This window comes from Lytechinus variegatus, chromosome 18 (assembly GCF_018143015.1).
Source record: "Lytechinus variegatus isolate NC3 chromosome 18, Lvar_3.0, whole genome shotgun sequence".
NCBI lineage: Eukaryota > Metazoa > Echinodermata > Echinoidea > Temnopleuroida > Toxopneustidae > Lytechinus > Lytechinus variegatus.
In genome coordinates this window covers 7,205,023-7,232,922 of record NC_054757.1, presented here as the reverse complement: position 1 = coordinate 7,232,922, position 27,900 = coordinate 7,205,023, and the positions used below count along the sequence as shown (strand labels likewise).

The 27,900-nt window shown below is 37.7% G+C and overlaps 1 protein-coding gene across 3 annotated transcripts; it reads left to right on the top strand.

Moving 5' to 3' along the window:
* The first annotated feature begins 5,977 nt into the window (after positions 1–5,977).
* On the top strand, positions 5,978–23,685 carry LOC121431596 (heterogeneous nuclear ribonucleoprotein H2-like). 3 transcript variants are annotated; one of them, XM_041629155.1, is made up of 11 exons: positions 5,978–6,067; positions 8,953–9,086; positions 10,099–10,254; positions 10,833–10,961; positions 13,116–13,254; positions 16,055–16,248; positions 16,565–16,732; positions 18,578–18,708; positions 19,805–20,048; positions 20,436–20,450; positions 22,016–23,685. In XM_041629155.1, the coding sequence occupies exons 2-11, from the start codon at positions 9,002–9,004 to the stop codon at positions 22,105–22,107; spliced, it is 1,353 nt and encodes a 450-aa protein (XP_041485089.1). In that variant the 5' UTR covers positions 5,978–6,067; positions 8,953–9,001; the 3' UTR covers positions 22,108–23,685. The 3 variants fall into 3 exon arrangements, with proteins under 3 accessions (XP_041485089.1, XP_041485091.1, XP_041485090.1); XM_041629157.1 differs by lacking the exon at positions 16,565–16,732 and having other exon boundaries at positions 5,982–6,067; XM_041629156.1 differs by lacking the exon at positions 20,436–20,450 and having other exon boundaries at positions 5,982–6,067.
* The last annotated feature ends 4,215 nt before the right edge of the window (positions 23,686–27,900 follow it).

Below are 27,900 nucleotides of genomic sequence, written 5' to 3'. Positions count from 1 at the left end.
GTCTTATCGGTGAATTCGGATGGTCTAATCCAACTTGATCTACTTCGGGATCTACTTATCAGTTCGTACAACTTCATAAAGTCTAAACCCATTTCGTCTACAGTCACTTCCTCTAATATCCAATTCGTCTAATTCCCACTTGGTCTAATATCCTATTCGTCTAATTCAGCAGTTGGGCTATAACCATCCAGTTGGTCTAACAAAACATCACTTGGTCTAATTTGGTCTAATTTTCATTTCGTCTAATTGCCATATGGTCTAATGACCGTTTGGTCTAATTTACACTTAGTACTTTCCATTTAGTGACCAGCCCTACCCCGGCTGAGCTCTCATTCCAACCCCTATCTTAGGACAAATACCTCCCCCCCCCGGAGTTCATCTCAGGTAAGCTGTCTACGTTCTGTTGTTGTCTCTCTCGCAGATTTCGAGAAGTCCGTATTATCGAGTCAATCGTGGGAGGCTATCATTTATATATGTTTTTACTTTTCAAAATTAAGTAATTCTGAATGAGCTTTCAAAACTAGCAGAAATTTCAGGAATTTGATCAATTTTTATATGATATTCAAGATATTTTATAACCCCCTTTCTAATAAGGAGTCCAATGCAAAGAGAGGGAGAAAAAAAAACACCCTTAAAGAAATCTCCGGGTGAATAAAAATCCATAAAAATCAAATACATCCTTTCTTTTTTCTACAATTCGCGGGCCGGGCTTGTCCCCCGACAAAGTATCCGGCTTTACCGGACATTTTGGGAACGCGCAGCATGCGGTCCCTCCGACCCCAGAATGGGGGGGGGGCTAGTCAGCAGGGTCGGTGACCAGGGGGGGGCAAGGGCAAAAAATTTCCCAGTCATATCATGAACAGGCGTAATAGTGTAATGAGGTGACGATTTTGAGAGGGCCAGATATTGTGTATCGGGCAGAATTTATCCTTTAAAAAAGTTGCGAGCGAAGCGAGTGAACAAAGAAATTGACATGTTGAATACAAAAGTCCAATTTTGTCATGATATCCAGAAAATAATATATTTCACTCTTTTCTCTTTCCATTCCCTTTTTTGTGGTCTGTACGCCTCTGTGAACAGGATTCTTTGCGGCAGTTAGCGTGAAAAATATACCCCATGGCGCAAGTGCTAAAAAGGTGCTTGATATAAGTCCCGAGCGAGCGAAGCGAGCGAGAAAAAATCACCTTTTTATGAGAATCTAACTTTGATATAAAATTCTAATTATTGTGATAGATTTTTCCATTATATTCAGCAAATAACACATTTCATTGTTTCCATTCATTATACGTTGTCTCCTATAATTTATTTTACTTCCTCTTGGGTGTGGAACCATGACCCCCCTCCCCCGCCTGTACGCCAGTGATTGAACATAAAGTGTGTGTGTGTGTGTAAAGCGAAATGTAGGAAGGGTCCCTTCAGGGGGCGTTATGGAGCCATTTGAAGGTTATATAGACGAAGAGCCCCTAATGCGTGGGGTGGGGCAAAGGGTCTGGCGCCGAATTGATGTTCAACCGAGGGCGCCAAATTGATGTTCGACCAAGGGGCGCTGATTGAGGGGCGTGCAATTGATGTTCGACATAATATAGGGGCGTCGAATTGATGTTTAACTGAGGGGGGGGGTGCAGAATTGAAGTTCGACCAAGGGGCGCCGAATGGTCATGTTAGACCAGGGCACGCCGAATTGATGTTCAACCGAGGGGGCGCCGAATTAATGTTCTACCTATAGGGGCGCTGAATTGGAGTTTGATATAGGGGGCGCCCAATTGATGCTCGACATTATGGGTTCACCCAATTGATGTTTAACCGAGGGTGGGGCCGAATTGATGTTCGACCTAGGAGTGCAAAATTTATGTTCGACATAGGGGCACCGAATAGACGTTGGACATAGGAGAACCAATTTGATGCTTGTCCTTAGGTGCCAAATTCATGGTCAACCTAGGGACGGGGCGCCTAATTGATATTCGACCTTTTGGGCACCAATATGGTGTTTGTCCTGGGGTGCCAAATTCATATTCAACTTAGGGATGGGCGCTAAATTCACATTAGACCTTTGGGGCGCCAAATTTATGTTTGACCGGGGGCGCCAAATTCATTTTTACATGAGTTTGGCACTCGCATCAAATGCATATAGTTAGATGTCCATCCTGTTTAAAAGTGCTTAGAATTTAAGTCCAAATCTTATAGGTCAGAGTATCAAAATTTTTCATCTCGCTCTTCACGTTCATATATCTCTGTTGTTTAGTAAGGTGACGATCGATCCTGGTCATGGTTAGATAAGTGCTTAGAATGTCTAACTTTGGGTCAAAATATTTTATCCCGCAATTAGCGCTCTATAATAAAATGTTTTGTTAGATATTCATCTTGTTCATGATTACCAAAAATACTTATACTCGAATGTCCAAAATTTCAGGTCAGATATCATATTTTTCAGCTTGCGCTTCGCGTTCGCATAATTGACGTGAGATACCCAACCTATTCATGGCTATACAAAATGTGCTTGGAATGTCCAGTTTTTTATCGGAATATCAAACAATTTTAGTTCGCGCTTCGCGCTCGCATAAAATAGATACCCATTCTGTTCATGATCGCCAAGAGTGCATATCAAAATTCAAGGTAAGAATATCACAATTTGCAGCTCGCGCTTCCCGGTCGCACAATATTGTTTAGATGTGCTTATAGAATGTCCAGTTTGTTGTCGGAATTTCAAAAATTTAAGCTCGCGCTTTGTGATCTCAATACCCATCCTGTTGAATGAAAAAAATCAGCTCGCGCTTCACTCTCGCATCAATTATTTACCCATCCTGCATGTTTATGGTTACAAAAAAGTTCTTTGAAAATGTCCGTCTTTTGGTCGGAAATTCAAACATTTTCAGCTCGCGCTTTGCGCTTGCATAAAATGTTGAGATAGATATCCATTTAGTTCTTGGTTACCTGAAGTGCTTATACAGACTTTCCAAATTTGAGGTCAGAATATCAAAAATCAAAAAATTTTCAGCACGCGTTTTGCGCTCGCATCATTTGTTTATAAATATACGTATGATGTTCTCGGTTACAAAATGTGCTTATATCCGATCGGGAAACATATAGATAAAAATATTTTCCACCACGGCGCTTATTAGCAAAAGCTGGATCCGCCACTGATAAAGAAATACCAGCTACTGCTCACATAATTGTAAATAGGGTCTACAGCTCTGATGAGAAGTTAAAACCCCATGCAAAGTGCCTAAAGGGGCTTGGTCGCATTTATTCTTTTCAAAAAGTGTGACAACATAATATATATTCATTTATATTTTTTTCATAAACATGTTAAAAAGTGGCCTTCGATTGCCCCTTTTCAAGTGAGTATGAAATAAGATAATTCAACATGCATATATTATAAGGCACCTATATTTGCCTCGCGGGAGGGGGAGCCACTCGCCATTTTCCAAAAGTTCACATGCATGGCTGCCAAATATACGGTTGGGCCTGTGCGGGGGCCTGTGACCCCCCCCCCCTGTAATCATGGGTGTCGATCGGTATTCTTGGTTGGGGGGGATGATTGACACAAATGTTCTTGTGGACGGGGATATTTCAACATTGCCCCCACTAAAATAACAAGTTAGGACATTTGGGAGTGGTTGATATGCATGGTGTTCTTGGAAATTCCTTCATTGTTGTAGTGTACTATACTTGTATATTTTTTGTGAAAATTCAATTTGTGTTACAAGTAAGCCTATTCTAAACTCATACCGAGAAAAAAATGACAAAAATTGACTGGACCATGTACATAGTGATCTGTTTATTGAGCATGATGTATACACAGGGGCGTCGATCCATTTTTCAGAAGGGGGGGGGGCAAAATTATGAATCAACGTTCCAAAGGCGCTCGATCACAATATATATATAACTCATGAGAAAGAGACACATATCTCACCTTCACCAACAATGCGAGCGCGAAGCGCGAGCTAAATCTTTTTAGTATGTCATGAAAACAGGAAAAATGTACCTGTTTAGGTTTGTTTGTAGTAACTCATGAGGAGGGTCGATACATGTATCTCACTAGAGAGCGAGCTGAAATTTCTTTATATTCTGACCTGAAAGCTTGATATTCTAAGCATTTTTGGTACCAATGATTAAGATGGGTATCTAGAAGAACAATAGATGCGAGCGCGAGCTGAAAATTTTGATATTTTGATCTGGAAAAAAGGACACTTTAATGAAAGATATATATCCAACAAAAGATTATTGCAAAATCAAAGTTCTTTTGAGGTTTAGAATTGAGAACGGGACATTATATTCACCTATATAATCATGAAAAGTATGGGTTTTTGGTACATGATGCGAGCGCGAAGCGCGAGCTGAAAATTTTTATATTCCAATCTGAAAAGCAGACATTTTGAGCACGATTGCTGATCTCCCTTGCTGATCTCCCTTGCTGATTTCAGTGTAGCATTACAATCTTATTTTATTTTTTAGTTGCACATGCGGAATTATTGGGGGGGGGCAAAACGATATGTTTGCCCCCCAATATTTTATTGGTGGGGCGATCGCCCCCTGCCCCCCCACCCAGGATCGACGCCTCTGTGTATACAACTTCTCTCTTAAATCTAACCTGACTGGCAATATCTTTATTCTTCTTAATGCATGATGATAAAATGCAGATTCGGACCAATTAAGACTAGCACAAATTACAACCTGTGTGGCTTCTCGTGCGCCATCGGGCTTACCGTCATTCCTTTATTTATCTTGCCACCCTTTTACTCCCGTTTATTTTTCCACCCTTTTGAGTTAATGATTTATTTAAATTAATTTATTCACCACTGGTGGGATGCAACACCCTATCAACAAAAGTTGATTTTCGTTGGGGTCCTTTTATGTCATGTGTTAAAAAATATCAGATACATAAACATTTCATTCTTTTTCATCTTGAACCTCCACCCATCTGTTTAATAGTCCTGAAAAAGAATGTTTTTATTTAATAACAATATACACAAATTGCGAGGGAAACAAACTGATTGATGGCATACTATAATCATCATGATCAAACTTTTCATTTTTTCATCATCATTATTAAATTTTTCTACCCTAAATTATTGGGGGGATGATAATACAGGCCACCCCCCCCACTTGAAATTTTGGGGGGATATATCCCCCCATCCCCCCCCCCCCGTGATCGACACCCATGCCTGTAATAGTCGAGGTTCCACTCGTTCTCGCCTCGGTACAACGGCTACAGAATTTTTTGCAAGTGACCTCGATTGCCCTCATAGGTGCCCGATTTTGTGCCCCCCTCCCTCCCGACACAGATCCGGATAAAAATTCAGGGGCCATTACTGGTTCATGTACAAACTTGAAAGCCGGCTTCTCAAAGTAAAGCCCAAAGCCGGCAACAGGTTGAATCAACTGCAAAATTATCATATAATTTGTGAAATATTTGTTATTGCTTTAATTTGAGGCCATACTCCCGGGGCCATATTATTGATATACTTGGATCGCAAATCATACATTTTATTTTGTCATAAACTATGACAAGTCAGGCTAGAACATAATTATGGGAGGGGCGAATTCATAACTACATGTAATCAAGATTGGACGAGTTGACGTCGTATTGGGTCGACTCAATCTATACGTTGGCCAGCGTGCTCGCTCCATATTGTAGGCTCGCGCTCCGACAAAGCTGCGCATAGCCCTATTGCGCACTGTAAGCTTCCGGGGGTGTATTGACATATTGTGAAAACTTGATCAAATTGGATTTAGTTCACATTAAAAAAAAAAAAATCATGAAAATATCCCTTCTCTAATGTTAGTTCGAAATCATGCATGGATAAAAATAAAAATTGTAATATTTAAAACAATTTATTCGATAGCTGTCCTTTTTGTGAGTATGCACCTCATTTTAAATTAGAATTAGAATCATGCTGAAAATATATGTGAACAGACCCCGAAACACGAGGCTATGCTGCGATTGTGCGGCGATATCGCATTAAGCAGACTAACGTTGAAGAAAGGTGGAAGGAAGGTTGTTCACTCCAAGCATTGGATCGGAAAAAACCAAAATATAAACTGATGTTACACAGTCTTTAATTAGGTACCGTATGCTTGTCGAACTCATTCTATAGTGGCTTTGCTAACCGTTAAATCGTGGTTTTTGTCACCAGTCATGCCAGTCTATTCACTGTCGTTTATTTAGTCAAATCGGCGGTTACTTCTTTCCACTCCCATTGATTGACTGAGTGATTGTACACAAAGAGCGCACACACACAGAGAGGTGACAAATTTCACGATCAGAACCATTGGCATTAGTTTTAAGGCCCTTTTAAGTTTTAAAGAATAAGTGTGGCAGTCTTGGGGCCGTTGGGCATTTATATCGTGATATTGGGAACCACCATTCACTTCATACATACAGCAGCGCTTTATTCAGTCACGAGCACGGTTCCCTATAAATTTCCACCTCCACTCTTTCAATCTTTCTATCTTTCTTTGTAAAAATTGTAGAAAAGTGTGCATAAATGTTAGGCCTAAAAATTTATACAATTACAAATCAATCAGTGGTTCCCAAAACCACGATTTGGCTAACTTAAGTTAGGCTTGTATGGTTCTGCCTGCGACCGTGTGTGAGTGTGAATGTTGTGGGATTCACTGGGAAGAGTGGTTTTGTTTTGGTGCCCTGTCTAGCCTGGAGGCGTCTGGGGAGTGAAAGTCATATATGGCAGTGCATCCTATTGCCGGACACATTCATTTCAGTGCTTTAAAAATGACAACTAGAGGAAATACAATCAAGAAAAATTATCACTTCCTATTCCAAATATTCTGAAAATTATGAATATGATGAAATTATTTTATATTTTCCAACCATTTTCTTTGCACCGCACTTGCCGCATACCCCTCCGCGAAAAACAATTATTTTCGTGCGTGACAAATTATATTGTAATTCCGGACGCGCGCCGGACGGGTAAAAATGGGTAAAAATATTCTTGATTATAATGATGTAAGAAAGAATTGGTGTGATTTTTTCGAGATTAATCATCTCATGAGTAAATTCTAAGTTTTTGTTTGCTTTCTTATAACGATTCTGATCAGATCTTTGTTATAAATTTGCGTTGGCTAACTAATTTCCTTTTTTTAATTGCGCGTTCGATATTGCACTCGTTCATATCGTAAGACTCAGTCATCAAGTTAAGTTCCATCGGTGCGCTGTCGATCATTGACGGCTCTCCATCACGGTAAACCTCGCGCACGGCCGGGGTACCGGGAACATTGAGAACTAGCCGTCGATGATTTAATCGATGGAGCGTACGAGATTGAAATTCGGCGAATCAGGTCCGTATTTCAATCAGAAAATAGATCAATTGGGATCAATTGTTAATGCCAAAACTGTGTTATATGTTATTTCAAGCATTTTCTGTCATTTTTAGAGAAAAATAAGGTAAAAGTTATATTTTCGCCTTGTTTTTGCAATCTCGTTCTTTGAATTGATCTGTGATATTGAACTGCGGAAGTCTTACGGTACGAAATTGATTTCCTACGCAGTTATATGTGCGTCCGGAAATATGATAGTGTCCGGTAATACAATACGTCACTATACTATACGTATGGTCACTCCCCAATATATACCTATATTCCCCCACGTACGGGTACAAAACCAGAAACTTTCGCCCCCGAGAATTCTACTTTCCCTCTAAAAGATCTAGGCTAGCCCTAGACAGCTGGCAACCGTCTGTTTCGAGGAGTTTTTTAACATTTTTTTGATATTTCTCCTCATACACAGACGGCTCGCTATCGTGCAGCCACCATTAGGGGACTTGCAATGCAAAATCCCCCCGTCGGTTTTGAGTTTGAAAAGTTTGAAAATTATAGTGACCAGAGTGCAAATTTATATTCCCTCTTGTCATCAATTGCCAAAAAACGGAGAAAAATGAAGTTAAAAGGAACAAAAACAGTGACTTACCTCAGCTGTCGCGCAAATTCACTTCCCCGTTTTATCCGATCTTAAGTACATAAACATATGGCCATTGAGTCCCCTGTACAGATCGCGCTAGAACTTCGGTCTCTGTATTTGGTGAGTAAAGCCAACGAAGTTCAGCTGAACAACCAACAAAACAGAGACCGAAGCTTTTGGTCTAGGCTAGCCCTAACATGTACATGGGGTCCAACTGCATTTCCAACATTTCTGCGATATTGATTTTATTTTTAAAGAAGAATTCATTAAAAAACAAGAAATTTGTTATGAAAAGATGGGAAGAGCTTACGGCCGTGTTTACGTCGTCATCTTGATTTCTTTGTCTTCCGCTTGGCGACAGCACGCAAATTGCGCGATTTGGGAATGATTATTTCTTATAATCTAGTTTGAGTTAAAAGGGTTAGTGGTTTTCCCCTGGGAAGGGGGGGGGGGGGGCATTCAGTATATGATGCATGGTGGGTATGTGTCGTGGAGGGGACCCCCATTTTTACACTGAATTTCCTTTCCAAGGCAAACATTTTTATCTTATTGAGAAAAAGAACAAAGAAAGCCGCTCCAAAGCATAGCATTTTCTTATCGAGTAAAAAAAGAAGAAACAAATCCGCTCCAAAGCTTTGCAAATTTTTTGTTACGCCGTTCCGTGCTGCGGGGCTAGCTAGCTTTATGCACGTATGCCCGTTCCGTAGGGATGCATACATGTACACACTCACACGCAGGTGACCCATTCCAAGGACCCCCGTTTTCACAAACATTTGTAGTTCCGAAGACCCTCCTTTTTACAATAAGCCCGCTCCAGAGCCCCCTGTTTTCTGTCTCGCCCATGGCACATACCTACCATTTTTTTGGTCCAGTAATCCCCCCTTCTAGTTATTTCTTGCTCTGTTCTGTGTGATTGATTAAAAAGAGTGCCAGATGTACTAAGAACAATTCCCCCCCCCAAAAAAAAAAAAATGATACACATATTATTTTACCATGTTTGTATCTCTTTTTTTTTTAATTCCAACTATTCACAGTGGATTGATTTGTAACAGGCTTCAATAACATATCAACAGTGACCCAGAGATGGCTGAAGATGATGGTTACGTCATACGGGCCCGGGGTTTACCCTGGAGTACCACAGCAGCTGAAGTGATGGACTTCTTTGAAGGTTTGTGGACAACTACAGTGGCAGTCTTTGGCCCGTATTCAGAAGTCGGGTTTAAATTAAACCCTGGTGTAAAGTTGTGGTTTAACTAAGGAAAGCCAATTGGGGCACAAATCCCTAGTAGCAGTAAACATTTTTCAAATCTTTGGGTCCCCATAATTTTAGTAGAGATAGACCCTGGCTTTAAGTTAAACCTGACTTCAGAATACAAGCCTTTGACTGTAATACACTCTAATTGCACTCGGTGCCAGAGCAATCGTGTGACCAAGGAGAGCCATTCTGACCCTGTGTATAAATTTGAGGATAATCTATCATCAAAGATTGCTGCCTAGGTCTGTAGCAACATTTTTTAATTGTCATTAGTTACAGAGGAATTCGCATTTGAAGGCAGTCTGTCTCGAGTTCTCATAGGGTGGAAATTTCCGAGTCCAGAATGTGTGAAAAGCTATTGAAAGGAAATATTTAATTAAATGAAAGGGGGTCCCAATGTCTGCACAATTGAAATGAGGTTCAATACAAACTTCTTTCTATTCAACAAAAATCTGTCCGTTGATATTTCGATTATTTTGAAGAGTAAATGTGCCAGAAATCTCATTTAATTTGAAAAAATTTTAACAAAAAAATATTCGCTAACAATCATTTGTGTTGTGATAGAAGCACCATCCGATTTAAGACCGATTTAATATACACTTGCAGTCAGGATATGTGATTCATGACCTATTGTGGTTGGTTACCTGATGGTTTGAAGTAACCATAAAACAGTGATTAGGGAATGGATGGGTGATTTGCTAGATGAATTAGTGAAATAATAAGAAAAATAGTAGAAGCATCATATTTAATACCCAACTTTGAAATTAGAAGGACCTTTTTTTACATGTAGTCAGGATACATGATTCCTGACCCATTGCGATTGAAGAAACCACAAAAATTGGTTCAGTAATGATTGAATTTGAGTGATTAAGTTAAAAAAAAAGAATATGTGTATGAAAAAGATTATGCTTAACCCTCATCCTAGGTTGCAATATCGTTGATGGGGAGAAGGGCATCAACTTCACCTTCAACAACAGTGGCAAGCCCTCTGGAGAGTGCTTTATAGAGTTTGAGACAGAGGATGACTTTCAGGAGGCGATGAAGAAAGACAAGGGTTACCTACAGAAGAGATATATTGAATGTAAGTTGAAAAAGTTTTAACATCACATGGTGATAAGCAATATACTCGGCAAGAAGTCACGTCAAGGAGTGTGTACTTCCAGTCGGCTATCTCTTACTATTACCTGTAAAAACAGAGAACAATAGATTCAGTGGACCAAATCTATTGTCTGGGTTTTTTTACGGTCAGAGAGCTGTCTTGCAGTGTAAGTAACACATGCAGGGTGACTTTTTTCCTTTATATTAAAATGGATTCGTTATTGACCTGATAAAATGGATCTTGTCCTGAATAAGGTAATAAAAATTGGTTAACTGTATTCAATCACCTTCAATATGTATTGAGGGCCGACCCATTTCTTTTTTTTTTAAATCCACCAAAACAAATATTTGCTACAAGCTGGAATACCATGTTTATTTCATCCATTTCTTAGGTATTACACATTTTCTAACAGAATCAAATGAAACATTTTTAAAAAAATATTTGATAGATACAAGCATTTGGGTGGTCATTCATTGGACCTTGTAACTAATTTTTAGATTGTTCCCGAAACATCTGTATTCATGTTTTAATACATCCTTATTCTGTTTGTTTATACTCAGTATTCAAATCTAAAAGGACTGAAATGATATGGGTCACAAACCGCAACAGTGATGGAGGTGAAAGTCTTGTCAAGCTGAGAGGGCTCCCTTTCAGCTGTTCGAAAGAGGAGATCGCAGAGTTTTTCAGCGGTATGTATCAACATTGATGCGTTCAAAACTATTTAGGGATTGATAAAGGGAGGGCCTTCTTTTTGCTATACAATGTGGATCTTGGTTCAGAATGTTGGTACAATATTTTTATCCACAAGCAATCGTTATTTTACCATATTTGATAACAAAATATTGCTTGTTTCCAGTTGTCAGCAAGCATGTTATAAAAAAAAATATAAAAAATCAGAAAGCAGGAGAGAGCTGAAAACATTTTCATACCGAATCCAAAATTGCATTTTATTTATGTTGCTTGCTGTCTGAAGTAACGTTTGGTTTCCTGTTTGATAAGAATGAGGGAGAAAATGACAAAGGGGAGGAGACGACAAGTTTGCTTGCTTTATTTCCTTTAAATAAAAAAAATAAAAAAAAATATATATATGCATCTATATTTGTATGCAAATAGTGACCAGGGGCGGTATTCTGAGATGACATTTTATCTCGTATGAAATTTAAAATTTCATCTTGCGTATCTATAGATGATACGCGACAGAGCAGTGCCTGCGTAGACTTACCAATCACATATTTTACCATTGCGATGCTGATTTTGTGCTTGCGCCCATGTTACTTTGAAAAAAAAATCACGTCAAAAGAGGGCAGGGGCTATTTTATCATTGTTTCTAGGTGAATTAACTCCATATGTTGACATGAAAAGGAAGAAAAATTATATATCTATTGAGAAAAATACCTTAACATTTATTCCTGTACAACCAGGAATTATTTCATGAGACCTTTAATATTGTCTTTGACATGCTGCTTGTAAAGATGCAATATAGACCTCGAAAAAAAGATGAGAGTATTGTCTTTTTTATAAATGAAATCTTTGTAAAGACGCGCAAGTGTATAGTGCAAGCGTATTTGAACTTTGAAGTCAATAAATTGATGCAATCTCACTCCTTTGCCACACCTGGTAGAATGGATTTCCAGTGGTTGAGTGAGATGAAAGAGCTATAATTTTAAGCTCGTTTCTCATTGGCTATTGAATAAGAATAGGTGTGTCTTACAGAGATAAAATGAAGATAAAATTGTTCTCAGAATACCAATTCGGAGAGATTTTAAGGATATTTTATCTCACTGATTTTAACAGAGATAAAATATTTTATTTTATCTGAGATAAGATGGATCTCAGAATACCACCCCTGTTCATGATATTGATCATTAAGTGCAATTTCAATCTCGGAGAAGAGAGCTGAACATGCTCTCTTTCACAGTGCGTTACCATTTCTTGCTTTTCTAATAAAAAAACTGGGACAGGAATACTTGGAAATGAATAGTCAAAATCTTGCAAGGCAGATGTAAAAGCTGATGACATGACTTGATATACAGTTTGTATGTAGGAATGATAAATAATTCAATGGGGGATTTAAAGAGGTGCTGTCGGTTAATAAGATTTGAATATTTCATAGTGACAGGTTTTCATATTTTTTAACACTCGTATGCCTCAGAAAGATGAGATTATTTTTTTATTGAAAAATGGAAGTGAATATGCCTAAACCTTTATGAATGGGAGAATCATATCGTTATAACAAGTTTGTAATGTTTGAAAATCAATCAAGCATTGAAATGAAGTTTTAATTTCAGAATCTGTTTTAATGACGAGACAGTGGCAAAAGACAAAAGGCTAAATGTAGCCTCCAATTTATTGTGGGTTTTTTTAGAGGGGGGTGGGCCAACATTTAAGAGGGGTTGTGTTTGAAAAAAAACCTTGTCATTTTAGATTTCAGCCTCGAATAGAAATGTTTGGGATTGCATGTAGGCAGGGTTGAGGAAAAAAAAACCCACATGTTTTGACCTATGAGCTTTGTTCTTAAGACGTTCTAATGGGGGAAGGAATTTATTACAGTGTTTGTTTGCGATGTCTGATGTTGTCACTGACCTGTGTATGTCCATTCCTTGTGCCTTCTTCTCCCATTCCTTCTCCCATTTGGGTTGGTGTTGCCGGGGGCAACATGTCAACTGTCTCTCTCACACACACACACAAACTCCTTGGTTAACCCTGTATCGGGTTGGGCTCGCTTCCGCGTATGGGGTGTGGTGTTGGTATCTCTCTCCGGGGCCCTATCGACGGTCGGCGGCCTGCGACGTTGGGGTTGGTGTTTTTTGCGGTGACAATGATGGGATGGATGGCGAACGCAGGGTTGACGATTCAAGCGAATGGGATTACGCTACCTACGGACCACGATGGGCGCAAGACGGGAGAAGCCTTTGTGCTGTTTGCATCAAAGGAAATCGCTGAAAAGGCTTTAAAGAAACACAAGTCGCATATGGGGCACAGGTGGGACTAGAAATGTAGTATGGTATGGTATGGTTGGTTCAATGATAGATGTTCAGTGTGTTAAGATCCAGCAAGTTCTTTTGTAATCACTTTCCTACAGTTACACATAACTATTTTTTTTTGTATAAACTTGGGTGAAGATTAAGGATTTTGTCATTTTGATTTCAGACAAAGTATTTCCCACTTTCAGTAGACTGCGATGACTTTACCTGATTTTCATAATTCAAAATACTTCATTACTGAATAACTTGTGGATTAAAAATACATGTTATCCTTTGAAAGTAAAAGAAATATTTTCCCATTTGGAAAATCACACATTTGCAGGCCTCAAATTGCAATACTTTTGAATATTTTAAAGGCAATGGGAGTTGCATTTAGGCCAGTTAGTAAGGCATCCAAGGCCTTGACCTTGGATTCATTTAAGCCCTGCATTTTCACCTTTCAATTATTCAAGGCTTTGAAGGAACAAAAACTTCATGAGCCTTCTTGTCTTCTTGAAGATCTTGATGTTACACCATTATGAGGGGGTGGAGTTAAAAGAACTGCCCACTGTCACTTTATAGGGAGGGGGGAGAAAAAACATTTTTCAGAATATGGGATTATGTGATTGCTATAAAAACAAAGCCCATAACATCTAAAGTTGAATTGCCCTCTCAGACTTGGCTAATATTGAATTTTTATTCATGAATGCATAATTTTCTTTTATTTTTTATTTTGGAGGGAAGTGATTTGAGAATTGCATTCAGGGACTGCAATATCTTATGTTAAAGTTAAAGGTCAAGTCCACCTCAGAAAAATGTTGATTTGAATCAATAGAGAAAAATCAGACAAGCACAATGCTGAAAATTTCATCACAATCGGATGTAAAATAAGAAAGTTATGACATTTCAAAGTTTTGCTTATTTTCAACAAAATAGTTATATGAACGAGCCAGTGACATCCAAATGAGAGAGTCGATGATGTCACTCACTCACTATTTCTTTCGTTTTTTATTGTTTGAATTATACAATATTTCAATTTTTACGAATTTGACGATTAGGACCTCCTTGCCTGAAACACAAAATGTTAAAATAATTTAATTCCATGTGTTCAGGGAGGAATGAAACTTCATTTAACATGACAATGACAAGAAAATAAAAATATTTCATATTTCATATAATAAAATACAAAAGAAATAGTGAGTGATGTCATCAGTTCTTCATTTGGATGTAACTGGCTCGTTCATATAACTATTTTGTTGAAAATAAACAAAACTAAAATGCCATAACCCTCTTATTTTACATCCGATTTTGATGAAATTTTCAGTGTTATGCTTGTTGAATTTTTCTCTTTTTATTCAAATCAAGTTTTTGTTGGGGTGGACTTGTCCTTTAAAGTCACACCAACGAAACAGACTCCAAACCGACCAATGGTATGCAATTGGAAATACCATGAAAGTTTTGCTCAGTCTGGAGTCATTTTTGTCGGTGAGACTTTGGAATTTAGGGGAACTTGGCCAATTGACTGAACTTTGTGACATTTCTAATACCCCTTTCATAAACCCCATTAAAATGAATTAGGCGGCTAATAGCAGCATAATTTGGTCGTAAAATTGGAGGAGGACAAGAGTTATCCGCATTACTCTGATGCTGCTATTATCCGCATAATAGCAGCATCGAGACAAGATTTTGAGTTTATGAACGCATTTCCAAATAATGCGGATAATTGCCATGGTGCGGTCACAAGGTCACCCTTTTCCAACACAACCGCATCGGAGGGGGCGTGTCCAGTTGTCATGGCGATTATCCGCCTTTTTCAGGACAGGCGCTCGTAAAAATAAAGCGGCTTATTTTCGGAGTTTGTGAACGCAATATTTATTGAACTATCCTCATTACTCTTAGGCGGCTAATTGGAGGATAGGTTTATGAAAAGGGTATAAGTTGCTATTCTGTGTTCCCTAGAAATATCATGAGCTACTCACAGCATACATGTAGTTTCCTTTGTTGAACCAGATTATTACATCATAAAGTTCAGCAACTAGTCTAAGTTTTCTTGCGAGTGCAAGGTTTTTTAAATGCTTGTTGTAATAGTTAAACCAACAAACATTCCTATGATCTTGTGTCAAAAAGTGCTGATATAGTCAATATTTTTAGTCAGTGAATAGTTTTTCATTTTAAGTCGAAGCAGCGTTGAAATATTGATTGTTGATCAAAGGTAAAAATGAAAAACAAATAAACAAAAAGTCAAAATTTGTCACCTGTTTACATACTACCCTCAGATTAAGATAGCATTTCTTCCTATTATTATGATTATTTTTTTTTGGGGGGGGTCTGTCATGTGTTCAAAAGACAAACTTAAATAGCATGAGCACATTTTAATTTTTAGCAAAATTTTGAAAAAAATTTTTTTTCATTTTATTGAATAAGTTCACAGAAAATTCATCGAAAAGATCAACTATGTGTTGGCCTAGGGGGTGTTGCAAGAAAATATTTGCAATCAATCGCAAATATTCTGTTGCAATTTTACAATTGATTGATCACTTTTAACTATAGCAAATCAGATTACACTCCTTGTTTCATGGAGCAGATTAGCAATCAATCTCAAATTTGCAATTGATTGCAGGGCATATTCTTGATTTTGGGAACAAAATACACTTGCAATTGATCGCAAGTTTCTTGCAATGCCCCATTAGACAACTGTTATTGACTCACTCCGTACTTTTCATTAAAACTACACATTTTGTGTAAATAGAATACATGTACTTCACATTTATATTGAAGCTGTTCTAATAATGTATTGTGGGTATCTCTTGAACACACAGGTACATTGAGATCTTCAAGTGTCAACGGGATGAGCTCGGAAGGGCGACCAACCCATCCCGTGGGCGTGGCATGAACAGACCCGGCCCCTATGACAGGAACTCTGGCGGGGGAGGTGGCTTTTCTCGCGGTCGCGCACGGAACTCTGGTTTTGAGAGGAGATACGGAGGTGGTGGCGGTGGAAGCAGTTACGGAGGTGAGGTATTTCTTATAAAATTCTATGTTTGAGCCTACTTTCTCTCGGTAAGGGTGGCATTGAGGCATATTGACTACCAACCAAACAAGTATCCTTTGTATACATATCTCCGACAGGAGTATGTCATAAAATAACAAGTTTCCTAGAAATTCTTGAAAATACCCTTTTTAGTTTAGTTAGAACAAGATAATCAGAAAGAAAAATTTGTCATCGGTCTGAAGCCCCAAATAAAGAAAAACTGTCCATATCCGTGTATAAATTTGCAAAGAAACAGGGCAAACTCATGCTGAAAATTGTCTTCTCACAATTTTTTCAGGTTACGACAATGACTTTGGGTATGGAGGCTATGGTGGCGGTGGAGGAGGAGGTTACGGTGGAGGTGGAGGAGGGTATGGTGGCGGTGGAAGGAGTGGTAGAGGAGGAGGAGGAGGGGGAGGAGGATGGGGTGGAAGCCCCCAGCCATTGTTCTCAAGAGGAGGAAGAGGTAAGGGGTCTTCTATTGGTGCAATTAACCCTGGGCTCCGTAACACAAAGGTTTGCGATGAATTGCAAATATGAAAGAGCCGCTCTGATTGGCTCCCGGTCAGTATTTCAAACAGTGCACATGCAACGATGATCCAGGCCTTCACGTTTATAATTTCGTGGAGCTCAATAAATCGCTCTCCTAATTTTTTTTGAGGAGCTCAATTGAGCCCCTCAGATTAATAATAATAATAATAATAATAGGCATTTATATAGCGCCATCTATCTAGAAATATTCTATTCCGAGGCGCGTTTTTTAAATTATTATTATTACCCCGGCTTTAGCTCTCCGTGAGGAGCCCAAATCAATTCATTACAATACATGTATGATGAATTGTAGATTTTTCTTAACATTGTATAGGCCTGGGTCACGTCAATATGTTTACAAGATGTCGTACGTGCTCCTGCCAAAAAAAAATTAAAAATAAAAAAAAAAAAATTGAAAAATTTCACATTTTACATCTTTAAATCCATGAAATGGCCTTCTTTTTTCCATAATTCCTTGAAATTACTTTGATTTGATTGAAAACTATCAAAAAAATGAAGAATATTCACCACTTTCCCAACTCTGATTTGAACTTACCTCGGTAAATATTGTAGTCCCACATGTAGACTTCCATGGTGTTGCCATGAAAGTCTACATATGGGACTACATGGGACTGCAATATTTACCGAGATTAAATTAAAATCAGAGTCGGGAAAGAGATAAATATTCTTCATTTTTCTGATAGATTTCAACTAAATCAAAGTAATTTCAAGGAATTATGGAAAAAAGAAGGCTATTTCATGGATTTAAAGATGTGAAATGTGAAATTTTTTCAATCTTTTTTTTTTTTTTTGAGGAGCGCGATTTTTTGCTCTCATTTTTTTAAGGAGCGTGGTAGGAGCGCCAGCGCGATCGCGCTCCTCAAAAATGAAGGTCTGATGATCTTGATTGGTCATCGGTGTTTAACGATTGATTGCAAACTTTTGTGTTACGGAGCCTTGGAGAGCCTTTCATGAAAATCTTTGTCACAGATTTTCACGGACTTAATATCCTCTCTGCCAGTCAGATGCAAGGATTTGCAGAACAGGTTATAAAATCGGTCAATGAAAATCACAAAACTTTCATGAGATGATTCCCTGTCATAAGAACCATCTCCATTCAATTAAGACCTTTGGAATTAGCCATTGATAGGTATTGTTGATTTAGGATTGTAGAAAATACACACCAATAAAGTCAGGGGGATGAATGATCTTGAATGGTTATACGTTAAAACTCAATTTTGGCTCTTAAATCAAACTTTTGAAGGTTGTGCATGATATGTGATGTTGTACTGCCTATGCAGCAGAGCATCTGTATCATTGATGTAGTGATTAATGGAGTTATGTTATTCATGATGATCAAAATTGATATCAAAAGTGTCATGGTCAGTTTTGGTAAGTGGCAAATCAATCTGTCATTTGCTGCCAATGTAAATAAGACTTGTTGCAATGCACATTAGTATTGGTATTACAGTGAAGGCATGCAAGACACATTTTGTAATGGGTTTGTACTGCATTGATAATGGTATATTATGATAACAGATTGGACCAATTTTGCGTAGCAAACTATTTCCTCAGTTTTTTCGCCCATGACACTTCCAGGAAACTGATTGATCTCAGTGTGGAGAAATGCTATCATTCTTTGATTGTGTTTGGTATATGGCATTGAATCAGGAATAATGCCATTTCTCATTCATTTATATGTAATCTCCTCCAGTGATGTATCTGTTTGCTTTTTTCATGGTGGATAAATCAATCCCCTTTCCTTGTTTTCCTTCAACAGGTGGAAGACGAGGTGGAGGAGGAGGAGGCAGAGGTGATATGGGAGGGGGCGGAGACTTCACATCTTCAACGGGCCATTATGTTCATATGAGAGGGTTACCGTTCAATGTCACAGAGCAAGATATCAGAGAAGTGAGTCTTTTAAAAAAATCTGATTTTCTTTTGTATTTATGTAAACCTGTATTTTTCACTCTCTGCTCTGTTGTTTCATATTTTTTCAACACACATTTGTTCGTATTCCTAAAGAGGTTTCAATTGTTTAACAGTATAAAATCATATAATAATTAACACTATATTACATTTGGAACAGATATTACCTTTTTCTTCAAAGAAAATTCCAACTGTAATATACTTTAATCCCAACGGAATCCCAATCATGTGAAAGAGCTTAATATGATCTTTCGTTTGATACCTAATTCATCATGGTAGTATGTATATGTCTGAAGATATGATAAATTTTACTATCTTTGGCAAGCGAACAAATTTCACTGAATTCTATGGGTGTATGCAAATTTTTGACCTCAACTGTATATATTTGACTTGTCGACCGTCATTTATCTCTAGTTTTATTAATATGGCTATACCATCCAGATGATTGGCTTACCCTGATGTCATACTGATATGGGTCAGTGCATTTCTGAATATCTTGAAATAAGAAAATCCTTTTCCCAGAACATATAGAAACTTGGGGAAAGATGTAAGATGAAAAGTATTTGTAAATATTGTCTGTAATGTTATGATAGAAAATCTTCAAAATCAGCATCTATATATAACATCACTTTTGTAACTAGCCTATCCGATATGTCTCAGGCTAGTGGGCAAACTACTGACAGGCGAGGGTGCAGCCCGAGCGCCTATCATCACTGGTTATTTACCATGTTCTGTTCGTAGAAATTCTACGAACCCCCAGCTAAGCTTCAATATAAATATAACCGTCCGCAAACACGGACCAATAAGTGCCAAGGCTTGTATGAGACGTAGACTGCAATGATATTTGATTGGTTAAAAAATAACAGTTGATCGCCATATAAGGGTTATCTTATGAATGATGCATGCTTTGCGCGACCAGTAACTTGCCCACTATAGCCTGGCGCATATCAGACAGTCTATTTTGTAACCAGTAATTTTCATGTCAGTTTCATATCACATATGACCTATTATTCATCGAACTTTGCATTTTCTGCTCTGGTGGAAATTGAACTTTTATAAACTTTGTATTCTATTCCAGTTCTTTCATGGAAGCGCCATGCCCTGCAATATTGTCATCCACGATATCAACGGCAAGCGAACCGGTTTAGGCGACGTTGACTTCGGAAGTCATGAAGAGGCCCAGGCAGCCATGAAGAAGGATAAGAACAACATTGGCACACGTTACATCGAGCTTTTCCTCCATTCTAATGAAGGCGGCGGAGGTGGAGGTGGAAGAGGGTTCGGCTCTGGAGGAGGACGAGGAAGCGGCGGTGGATACTCAGGTGTGTAGCTGCAATTTTTCATGCGAAATTGAAAGCGTCTAAGAGGAAATTATTAATGATTGATGTTAATTATTTTTAAACATCACTTTAACACAAGGGCGGGGCAATAGTGATGGCGATGATGGTGGTGATAATTATGTTAAGTTAGATGGTGATGATGAAAATGATTTTGAATGTGATGATCATGGTAGTTGTGATAGTTACAGGTTACATCTATGTACTGGTGGGCTTTTTGTGGTGGGAAGTAGGAGAGTCTCTGAACTTGCTCTCAAAGACGTCTTGTTCCTGTATTTGTTGTAGGTGGTTTCGGTGGAAGGGGCGGTCGCGGTGGTGGTGGCTACAGGGATAGCCAAATGGGTGGTTACGGCGGCGGTAGTGGTGGTGGAGGTGGTGGTGGTTACGGTAAGATACTACATATGTAATCCCGCCTTCCTGGTGTAATAATCCTTTGCTTGCTTTGCCATAGTTAGTGGATTTTATTTATAAATTAGCAGAGAATTGTGACTAATTATGTGACTTCCAATATCTTTTTTCAACTATGCATGAAGTTGAATCACTTTAATCATGTACAATTACACAGTGGGATTAGTGACACTGGGGCAATATTCTGAAAATTGTCTTGTATCTTTAGAGTTACAATAAAGTCCGTAAAAATCTGACTTACAAGAAAAGTTAAGACAATTTTAAGAATACTACCCCTGGTTTTTACCTTTCTCAAGTATGCATCTAATTATTTGTATATATAATATCTATATTTAGCATGTATTATAGTAAGTTTCCTTGTTCCTTAAAAAAATATGGTGTTAAATCCAGAATGCATAAGATTTTAATCCTGATTTGTTGAACATTTTCTGGTGTTACATGTGCGTGTGCTGTACTGCATGTATGTGTGGATGTCAAATGAAATTGGTTGAATATATATGTATATGAATGCATGCGTTAGTATATTGCATATCTATTGCCTTTTCTGTTTCTATTGGTACCAATATCACCACATGAAAACATGGATAATTACACTCGAAACAACTGTGATTTGTATAATATTTCTGTGTAATTACACAGTATTACATAAGCATGTGCATTTCAGAACTTATCTAGAATTGTCTATAATGCTCTATTTTCCGTATTCTTTTTTTTCCCTCTGTTTTATGGTGTATTCTTCAATTGATATCCTCTTCCCCTTATCCATTACCCTTTATTTTAAGTTCTAGTTGCTCTAAAGACAAGAACAGAACTCTATTCAGGGCTTGTTATTATCTAACGGTCTGGGAAGCCCTTTTGATCAGCCTCATTTTCCCTCTCATTTGCCTTCAATATTTTCCAAATTGTGCTGTAATAAAGAAATGTGCATGAGATAAAAAAGTGGCAATGCCTTGAAAAAAAATTGAAATTCAATGCATGCTATATATTGCCAACTTTTCATGTACTGTACATATTCATTCACAAACTATTCAAGAACGTTTCCTGCTGTCTTTGATACATGAAAATCACACTAATCCCTTCTCTCATACGAGTAATTTAGGAGCCATTTTGACCCCTTGAAGAATCTCTTACACATGGTATGGTCCGCTGCTGCTTTACAATTATGTTGGAGCTTCACAAAGTTCCCACCCACCTAGCTCTCCAACATTTTCACCCCCCCCCAAAAAAAAAGAAAACCCTCCCAATTTATCCTTGGAATCTTTACTTTGAAATTTATAAATTGTGTGAACTATGTCAGAATAATTGTGATTGTGGCATTAATGAGGGAAATGTTATTGCTAGAGCTTAATCAAGTATAATTGTCTTGCCCCAATTCACTCAACAGCTAGTGTTTATCTGTAACAAAAGCATGCAGAGCTCTTTCTGTTTTATTTTAAAACTTGTTCAAAACCTGTTATTGTGATATCTATACCCAAAAGATCAGAGCTTCTTTTTTTTTCCCTCAACCCACTATTTTACTTTACTTTTTTGCTTTCTTTTACCAGGTGGTGGCGGTGGTGGTGGTAGCGGTGGCTACTACGATTCAATGGGCGGAGGAGGTGGAGGTGGAAACAACTATGGTGGGGGCTATCAGTGACCTCCGACGTCAAGCTTCATTCTACAGTCAACATTTCTTTCAAGCCCTTTTACCACACGTACATGAATCAATACGGAGGTGGAATCCTCTCTGTTTGATGCAATTGCCATATTTCTTATCTTTACGTTGTCGGGTGCTGCACCCTAGATGTAGATCTCCTCACATATCATGATAGATTATCAAGTTGAAATCAGAAATTGCATTATATTTGAACCCGCATGTATGCATCAACAAAATTCAGATTTTCTGCAAGACATGAATTTTCTTTAAAAACCCTCTGTTTTATATTCTTTATAAGAATTATGTTCAAGAAATTTTTAACTGGCATTTGTTACGAGGATGTTGCACGATTTGCGTATTTTTTAGTCCCCTTTGGAAAAACCATGTAATAATGAATTGCCTACCCATGTAGGTTGTTGATTTTGATAGTAAATCACAACAGAAGATGGAAGATAATCAAAATCCTCAATGATTTCGCCCAATACAACGTCATTCAAAACTTTTTTGTATTAGATTGGAAAATTGGTTTGAATGTTTTCTATGTTAATGGTATTGGCCAAAGAGTTTGAGTTGTTTTTAACCATGTACAGAGTACCTAATGTGTTTTTCTAATGTTAAGGCATCAAATCTAACCAAATCTAACCCAGCTTACGTGTTATCCAATGAAGCATACAATTAGAATCAATTATGATTGTGTCCTCGAGAAAAAAAACAATGTCAGCGGGCATTTCTTGAAGCGATGTGTCAATAAATGATATTCTCTGACAAATGCATCTTTGACCAATCATGTGCAAGGATTTCAGTAGCTTTCAACAGCTGTAAGTGAAAATCAACCACAAAATGCTCTGTGAAATGCTCTCCTAATAGACAGATTGATGCCTCACATCTAGACAGCCCATATTGATGCATGTATTTAAATTAGAGGCTAATTAATTAAAAAAAATATGAAAATCCAAATAACCCTTACTGTATTCTGGATTAACCTTATTGAATGGATCAAGAATAGTTTGTAAATATTTCTTAATCATGTTCTGACTTTCATTAGTTGATCTTGAGATGGCTTGTCAAAGTGCTATAATTGATGTGTATTCTTTTCTGCATGGACATCAATTGTTGGTAGACTTTCATGTACATGAACGTATTGTAAATGTCAGTGTAAGTTGTCAACTTTTTTCTTACTTTGTTCAATTTTTAGTTTGATAAAGGTGATATCAGCATCTTCTACTTGAAGTTAAATGCAACTGTATAGGTATTTGTAAATCACACACTGCGGTAGGTTAGATGAATTCATATCTGAATTGAAACACAAGTTACAGTTGACACAATCAATTCAAATTGTTGATTTCATTGTGTTGGGTTTAAATTGCATGTCACATGCCCAATTACAGCAAGAAATGGAATTTATATGATTGCTGAGAAAAGTGTCATTCTAACGTCCATGATTCATCTTAATGATCTTAGTAATGTCATCAGTTGCCCGTGATACACATTTATTGTGTGATGTTGAAGTGTTAATTGTAAATGTCATTCCCTTCTGCTTTGTTCCAGTTTTGTGTAAATGAACCTGTTTTTCTAGAATTCTCAAGTTTCAAGCTCTATTTATTTTTGTATGGGCATTTTCTAGATGGTTTCATGACAAAGAGGGCAAGAGAGGGGGGGGGGAGTGAGGGGGAGAGAGAGGAGTGAGGGGGGGGGGGGGAGAAAAAGTGAGGAGAGAGAGAGTGAGGGGGAGAGGAAGATATGGATAGAGATAGAGAGAGGGAGATATGGATAGAGAAAAAGTGAGGGGGAGAGAGATATGGATAGAGAAAGAATGATGGGAGAGAGAAAGAGTGAGGGGGGTGATTGTGGGGGATAGACAAAGAGTGAGGGGATAGAGAAAGAAAGAGGAGTGAGGGGGATATAGAGAGGAAGAGTGTGAGGGGGGAGTGATGGTAGGAAAGACAGAGGAGTAAAGACTGGGGAAGAAGTAGGGAGGGCATGGGATAGGAATGAGAGGGAAAGAGATTGGTGAGAGAGAGGGATGAAGAGAAAAGAAGAGGTGGTGAGAAGTGGGATTGAAAGGGAAAGAGGGGGGGGTGTACGTGTGAAAGAAATTGGTAGATTGGGAAGCTAGACAGGGAGGGGGGGATGAACAACACTTAATTTGGTTGGAAGACAATTATTGGGTGAGAAGGGAATATATTAAAGAATGTGAGTCAAACCATTACGGTCTCTGGTTTCATATATATATATATATATATGAGTGACTTGTTGATTTGTGAAATGAAGTATGGTAATCTTTTCCAAGATGGATCAATTTATAGGTGTAGGATGGATTAAGGTAAAGTGATGGGTGACTACCAAGAATGATTCCCTTTTCCTCTCTTGTTGCCCTTGTAATTATTGTCTCATCTTGTTATCTCCTCCCTCCCTTTTTCCTTCCCCTTATCCGTGTCTCCCCCTTCTTTTTCCTTTACCTTATGCTCTCCATTCCAGTCTCTTCTCTCTACCTTGCTATCTCGGCAGATCCCCTCTTTCTCCCGTGAGAAGCTTTTCATGAAAGGGCTTGTGAAACCTTTTATCCAACGGTTCCTGTTTTATGCAACGGTTACCATAGGAACAGTGCTTTTAAGCCAAATCAAAATCAAGCAAGGTTGTCGGATCCGATAACTTGTTGGAAGGCAAATATTGATGAAGCACTACCCTGATTATCTTAGGTTTTTTTCTTTTTGCCAAAATTTCTCTTCCCTCCATCACCCTCTCTTTTCTGTCTCTTCCTCTGCACACTTCTATCCATTATATCCCCTGCTGTTCTCCTATGCCACCATTGCCTCTGCAACTTTATTTTGTCTTGAATAAGCACAAGTAATCACCAATAAATATATACACACAACACTGTTTGGTTTGTACAACTGGTCTTAAAACTGACATTTATTTACAAGTTCTAAATTACACTAACAACTTTATTTCATAAAGAGACTTTCCTGTATTTTTATAAGGAGTCATAAAAGCAAACTACAGGGGATATTTAGTAAAGTTTGTAATGATACCAGCACATGAACCAATGAAGGAGGTATCCCTTACAGCCCTATTTTTTTCCAAACAAAACTAAGCACTATTTCATGTACAAGGAAAATGTGTATGACAAGAAAATATTAGAAATGTGGTTCAGCAATAAGAGTGCAGATCGAAATCTGAATAGTATTTAATCTTTATCAATACAATTAAAACTGAATGGGAACCCAACTTTAGGCTTACCTACTCCACTCACTAAGCCATACAACATGCCACAATTTTATGTCACCTACCCTCCCACCCCCCCCCCCCCCACCAAGCATAATAGTTATCACAGAAATGAAATTTTCTTCACCCCTCCTTGGAGAAGTAAAAATAAAATTTTTTCCCATCAAGATGCCGTTACATTAACACTGATCAGTCAGATATCAGAAATACTAATAATAAATACCCAAACAAACTAACAATGGCATTAAAGGGATAATCCAGGCTGAAGATATTCATATCTCAATAAATAGAATAAAATTCACAGAGCAATATGCTGAAAATTTGATCAAAATTGGATAACAAATAACAGTTATTGAATTTTAAATATTTGCATTATTCTGGTGAAACAGTTCTAGGCATGTCTTCATGAATATTCATTAAGTGGGCTGATGATGTCATATCCCCACTTGTTCTTTAGTATTTTATTATATGAAATAAAGTTTATCAAAAAAATTTCTACCAAGATCTAAAGCAGTTGGATTGACAACTGATTAAGTGCATTAGTTATGCATTGCCGCAAATTATTTTATAATAAGAGAGAGACACATCATTTACACATGTATAAAAAAAAATAAAGCAATCATATTTCATGTAATAACATAAGAAAAGGGAAAGTGGGGATGTAACATCATCAGCTCATCTAATGAACATTCATAACGACATGCATATAACTGTTAAAAAAATATTGCTAAAGTTTAAAATTCAATAACTTCTTTATTGAATTTATCTGATTTTGATGAAATCTTCAGCATTTTGCTCTGTGAATTTTATGCTATTTATTTAGATATTAGTATCTTCAGCCCGGAGCATCCCTTTAAGAATGAATAGAGGCATATCCCATTGTATGAATGTCTGGAAAAATTATCTAAAGGCCACCGCACACCTTACGACCAGACTGGTCGGTGACTGGCTTGCGACTGAATGAGAGGAGATGAATTGCAAGGCAGTCATAAGCCTCGACACCGCACACCTTGCGATCCGATCTGCGACTCACGCATCGCTTTTTGGCATAGCATATGAGAAATTGCGCTTACTACTGCGTATGCTCATTGTTTATCATAAATACGCATTATGCAACTCTGCTGTCTGATTGGCTGGGGGTTGGATTAAGCTTGCGATCCAGTCATAAGGATTCGACATGTCAAATCCTTCCGATTTTCCTTGCGACTTGTCTCTGACCGGTCTGCGACGTTCAAGCTGACAAGAGCTGTGACGTCACATCTCCCCTCACCCAGTCGCAAGCCAGTCGGCGACCGGTCGGGTCGTAAGGTGTGCTGTTGTTACTGTACACTATAATACGACCACCACAATGTGCGATGGTTAATATTATTGAGTAAATTTAATAAAATTATTACAGGTCAAGTCTACCTCAACATGTTGATTTAAATGAATAGAGAAAAAATTCAATCACTAAAATGGGATGCAAAAAGAATTATTTGAAATCTTTAAAAGATGTGCTCATTTCAAAACACTATTTCTTATGTATTTTACTTCATGTATAAGTGATATCAAATGATTAAATTTCAAGTAAAATACAAAAGATAGAGTAATTGTGTGATATCAGTTCACTCTTTACATCTGCCCATGATGTGCATATCATGTTTTCTTTCTTTTTAAATACCGGTAAGCAAAAATGGAAATGTGACATTTTTCAACTTTACATCTTATATTTTTAATGGAATTTCAGTGATATGTCTGATATTTCTCTATTCATTCATCTCAAATTATTGTTGTGACGGATTTGACCTGTACATTTCCTTCATAAAAAAATATAGTATGTATACCTGTATGCCATTGGACAATAAAAAGGAAAGTACAGTGAAAACTCAGTGGCTCGTATTCTAAAGTCAGGTTTAACTTAGACCATGGTCTAACTCTGTGTTAAAATTATGGGAAGCCAAACGTGTCAAAATATGTATTAAGTTGTATGTTTCTTATGTTTACTGTGCTCTATCCTGATTCATCGATGGTGAAGACAATCATCTATTTATACTTCCAAGACAATTATGAATGATTTGAGAGCCAAATGAGCTGAAATGTGATATATCTACTGTCAGTGATTTATGTAACAATTGGCTATCCATAGACCCAGAGTTTAACTTAAAACCGACTTTTGAATACGGGCCAGTGTAATTAGATCCCTAACAATAATCAATATTACAGGAATCTTATATTAGGTTTTTCAGAATAAAATATCAAGTGATGCAACACAGAACATTCAATAATTATCCCTCACATATCAGCAACACCTCATCAGTTCTCATTATACTAAGTTTCCATTAATGCCTTTATGGAAACAAAAGGAAGTATTTGGTCTATATTCCACACATTTTTTAACAGAGAATTGGGATTCCGATATGTATTTAGAAGTCATGCTACGAATCTAATTGTGATCTAATCATGGAAAAGCCCATGTCAACAAACGATGAGTAGGAAGTAATGCATGTACATCAAGTCTCAGAGTAGAGTTTCACAACATGATAAAGATCAATCTTTCACAATTATCCAAGCAAATGATTTGTCTGTTTC

Coding starts and splice junctions, on each gene's coding strand:
- LOC121431596 (XM_041629155.1), top strand. CDS start 9,002: ATGGCTGAAGATGATGGTTACGTCATACGGGCCCGGGGTTTACCCTGG. Junction 10,255..10,832: donor ACAGAAGAGATATATTGAAT/GTAAGTTGAAAA, acceptor GTTTATACTCAG/TATTCAAATCTAAAAGGACT. Junction 16,733..18,577: donor GTTCTCAAGAGGAGGAAGAG/GTAAGGGGTCTT, acceptor TTCCTTCAACAG/GTGGAAGACGAGGTGGAGGA.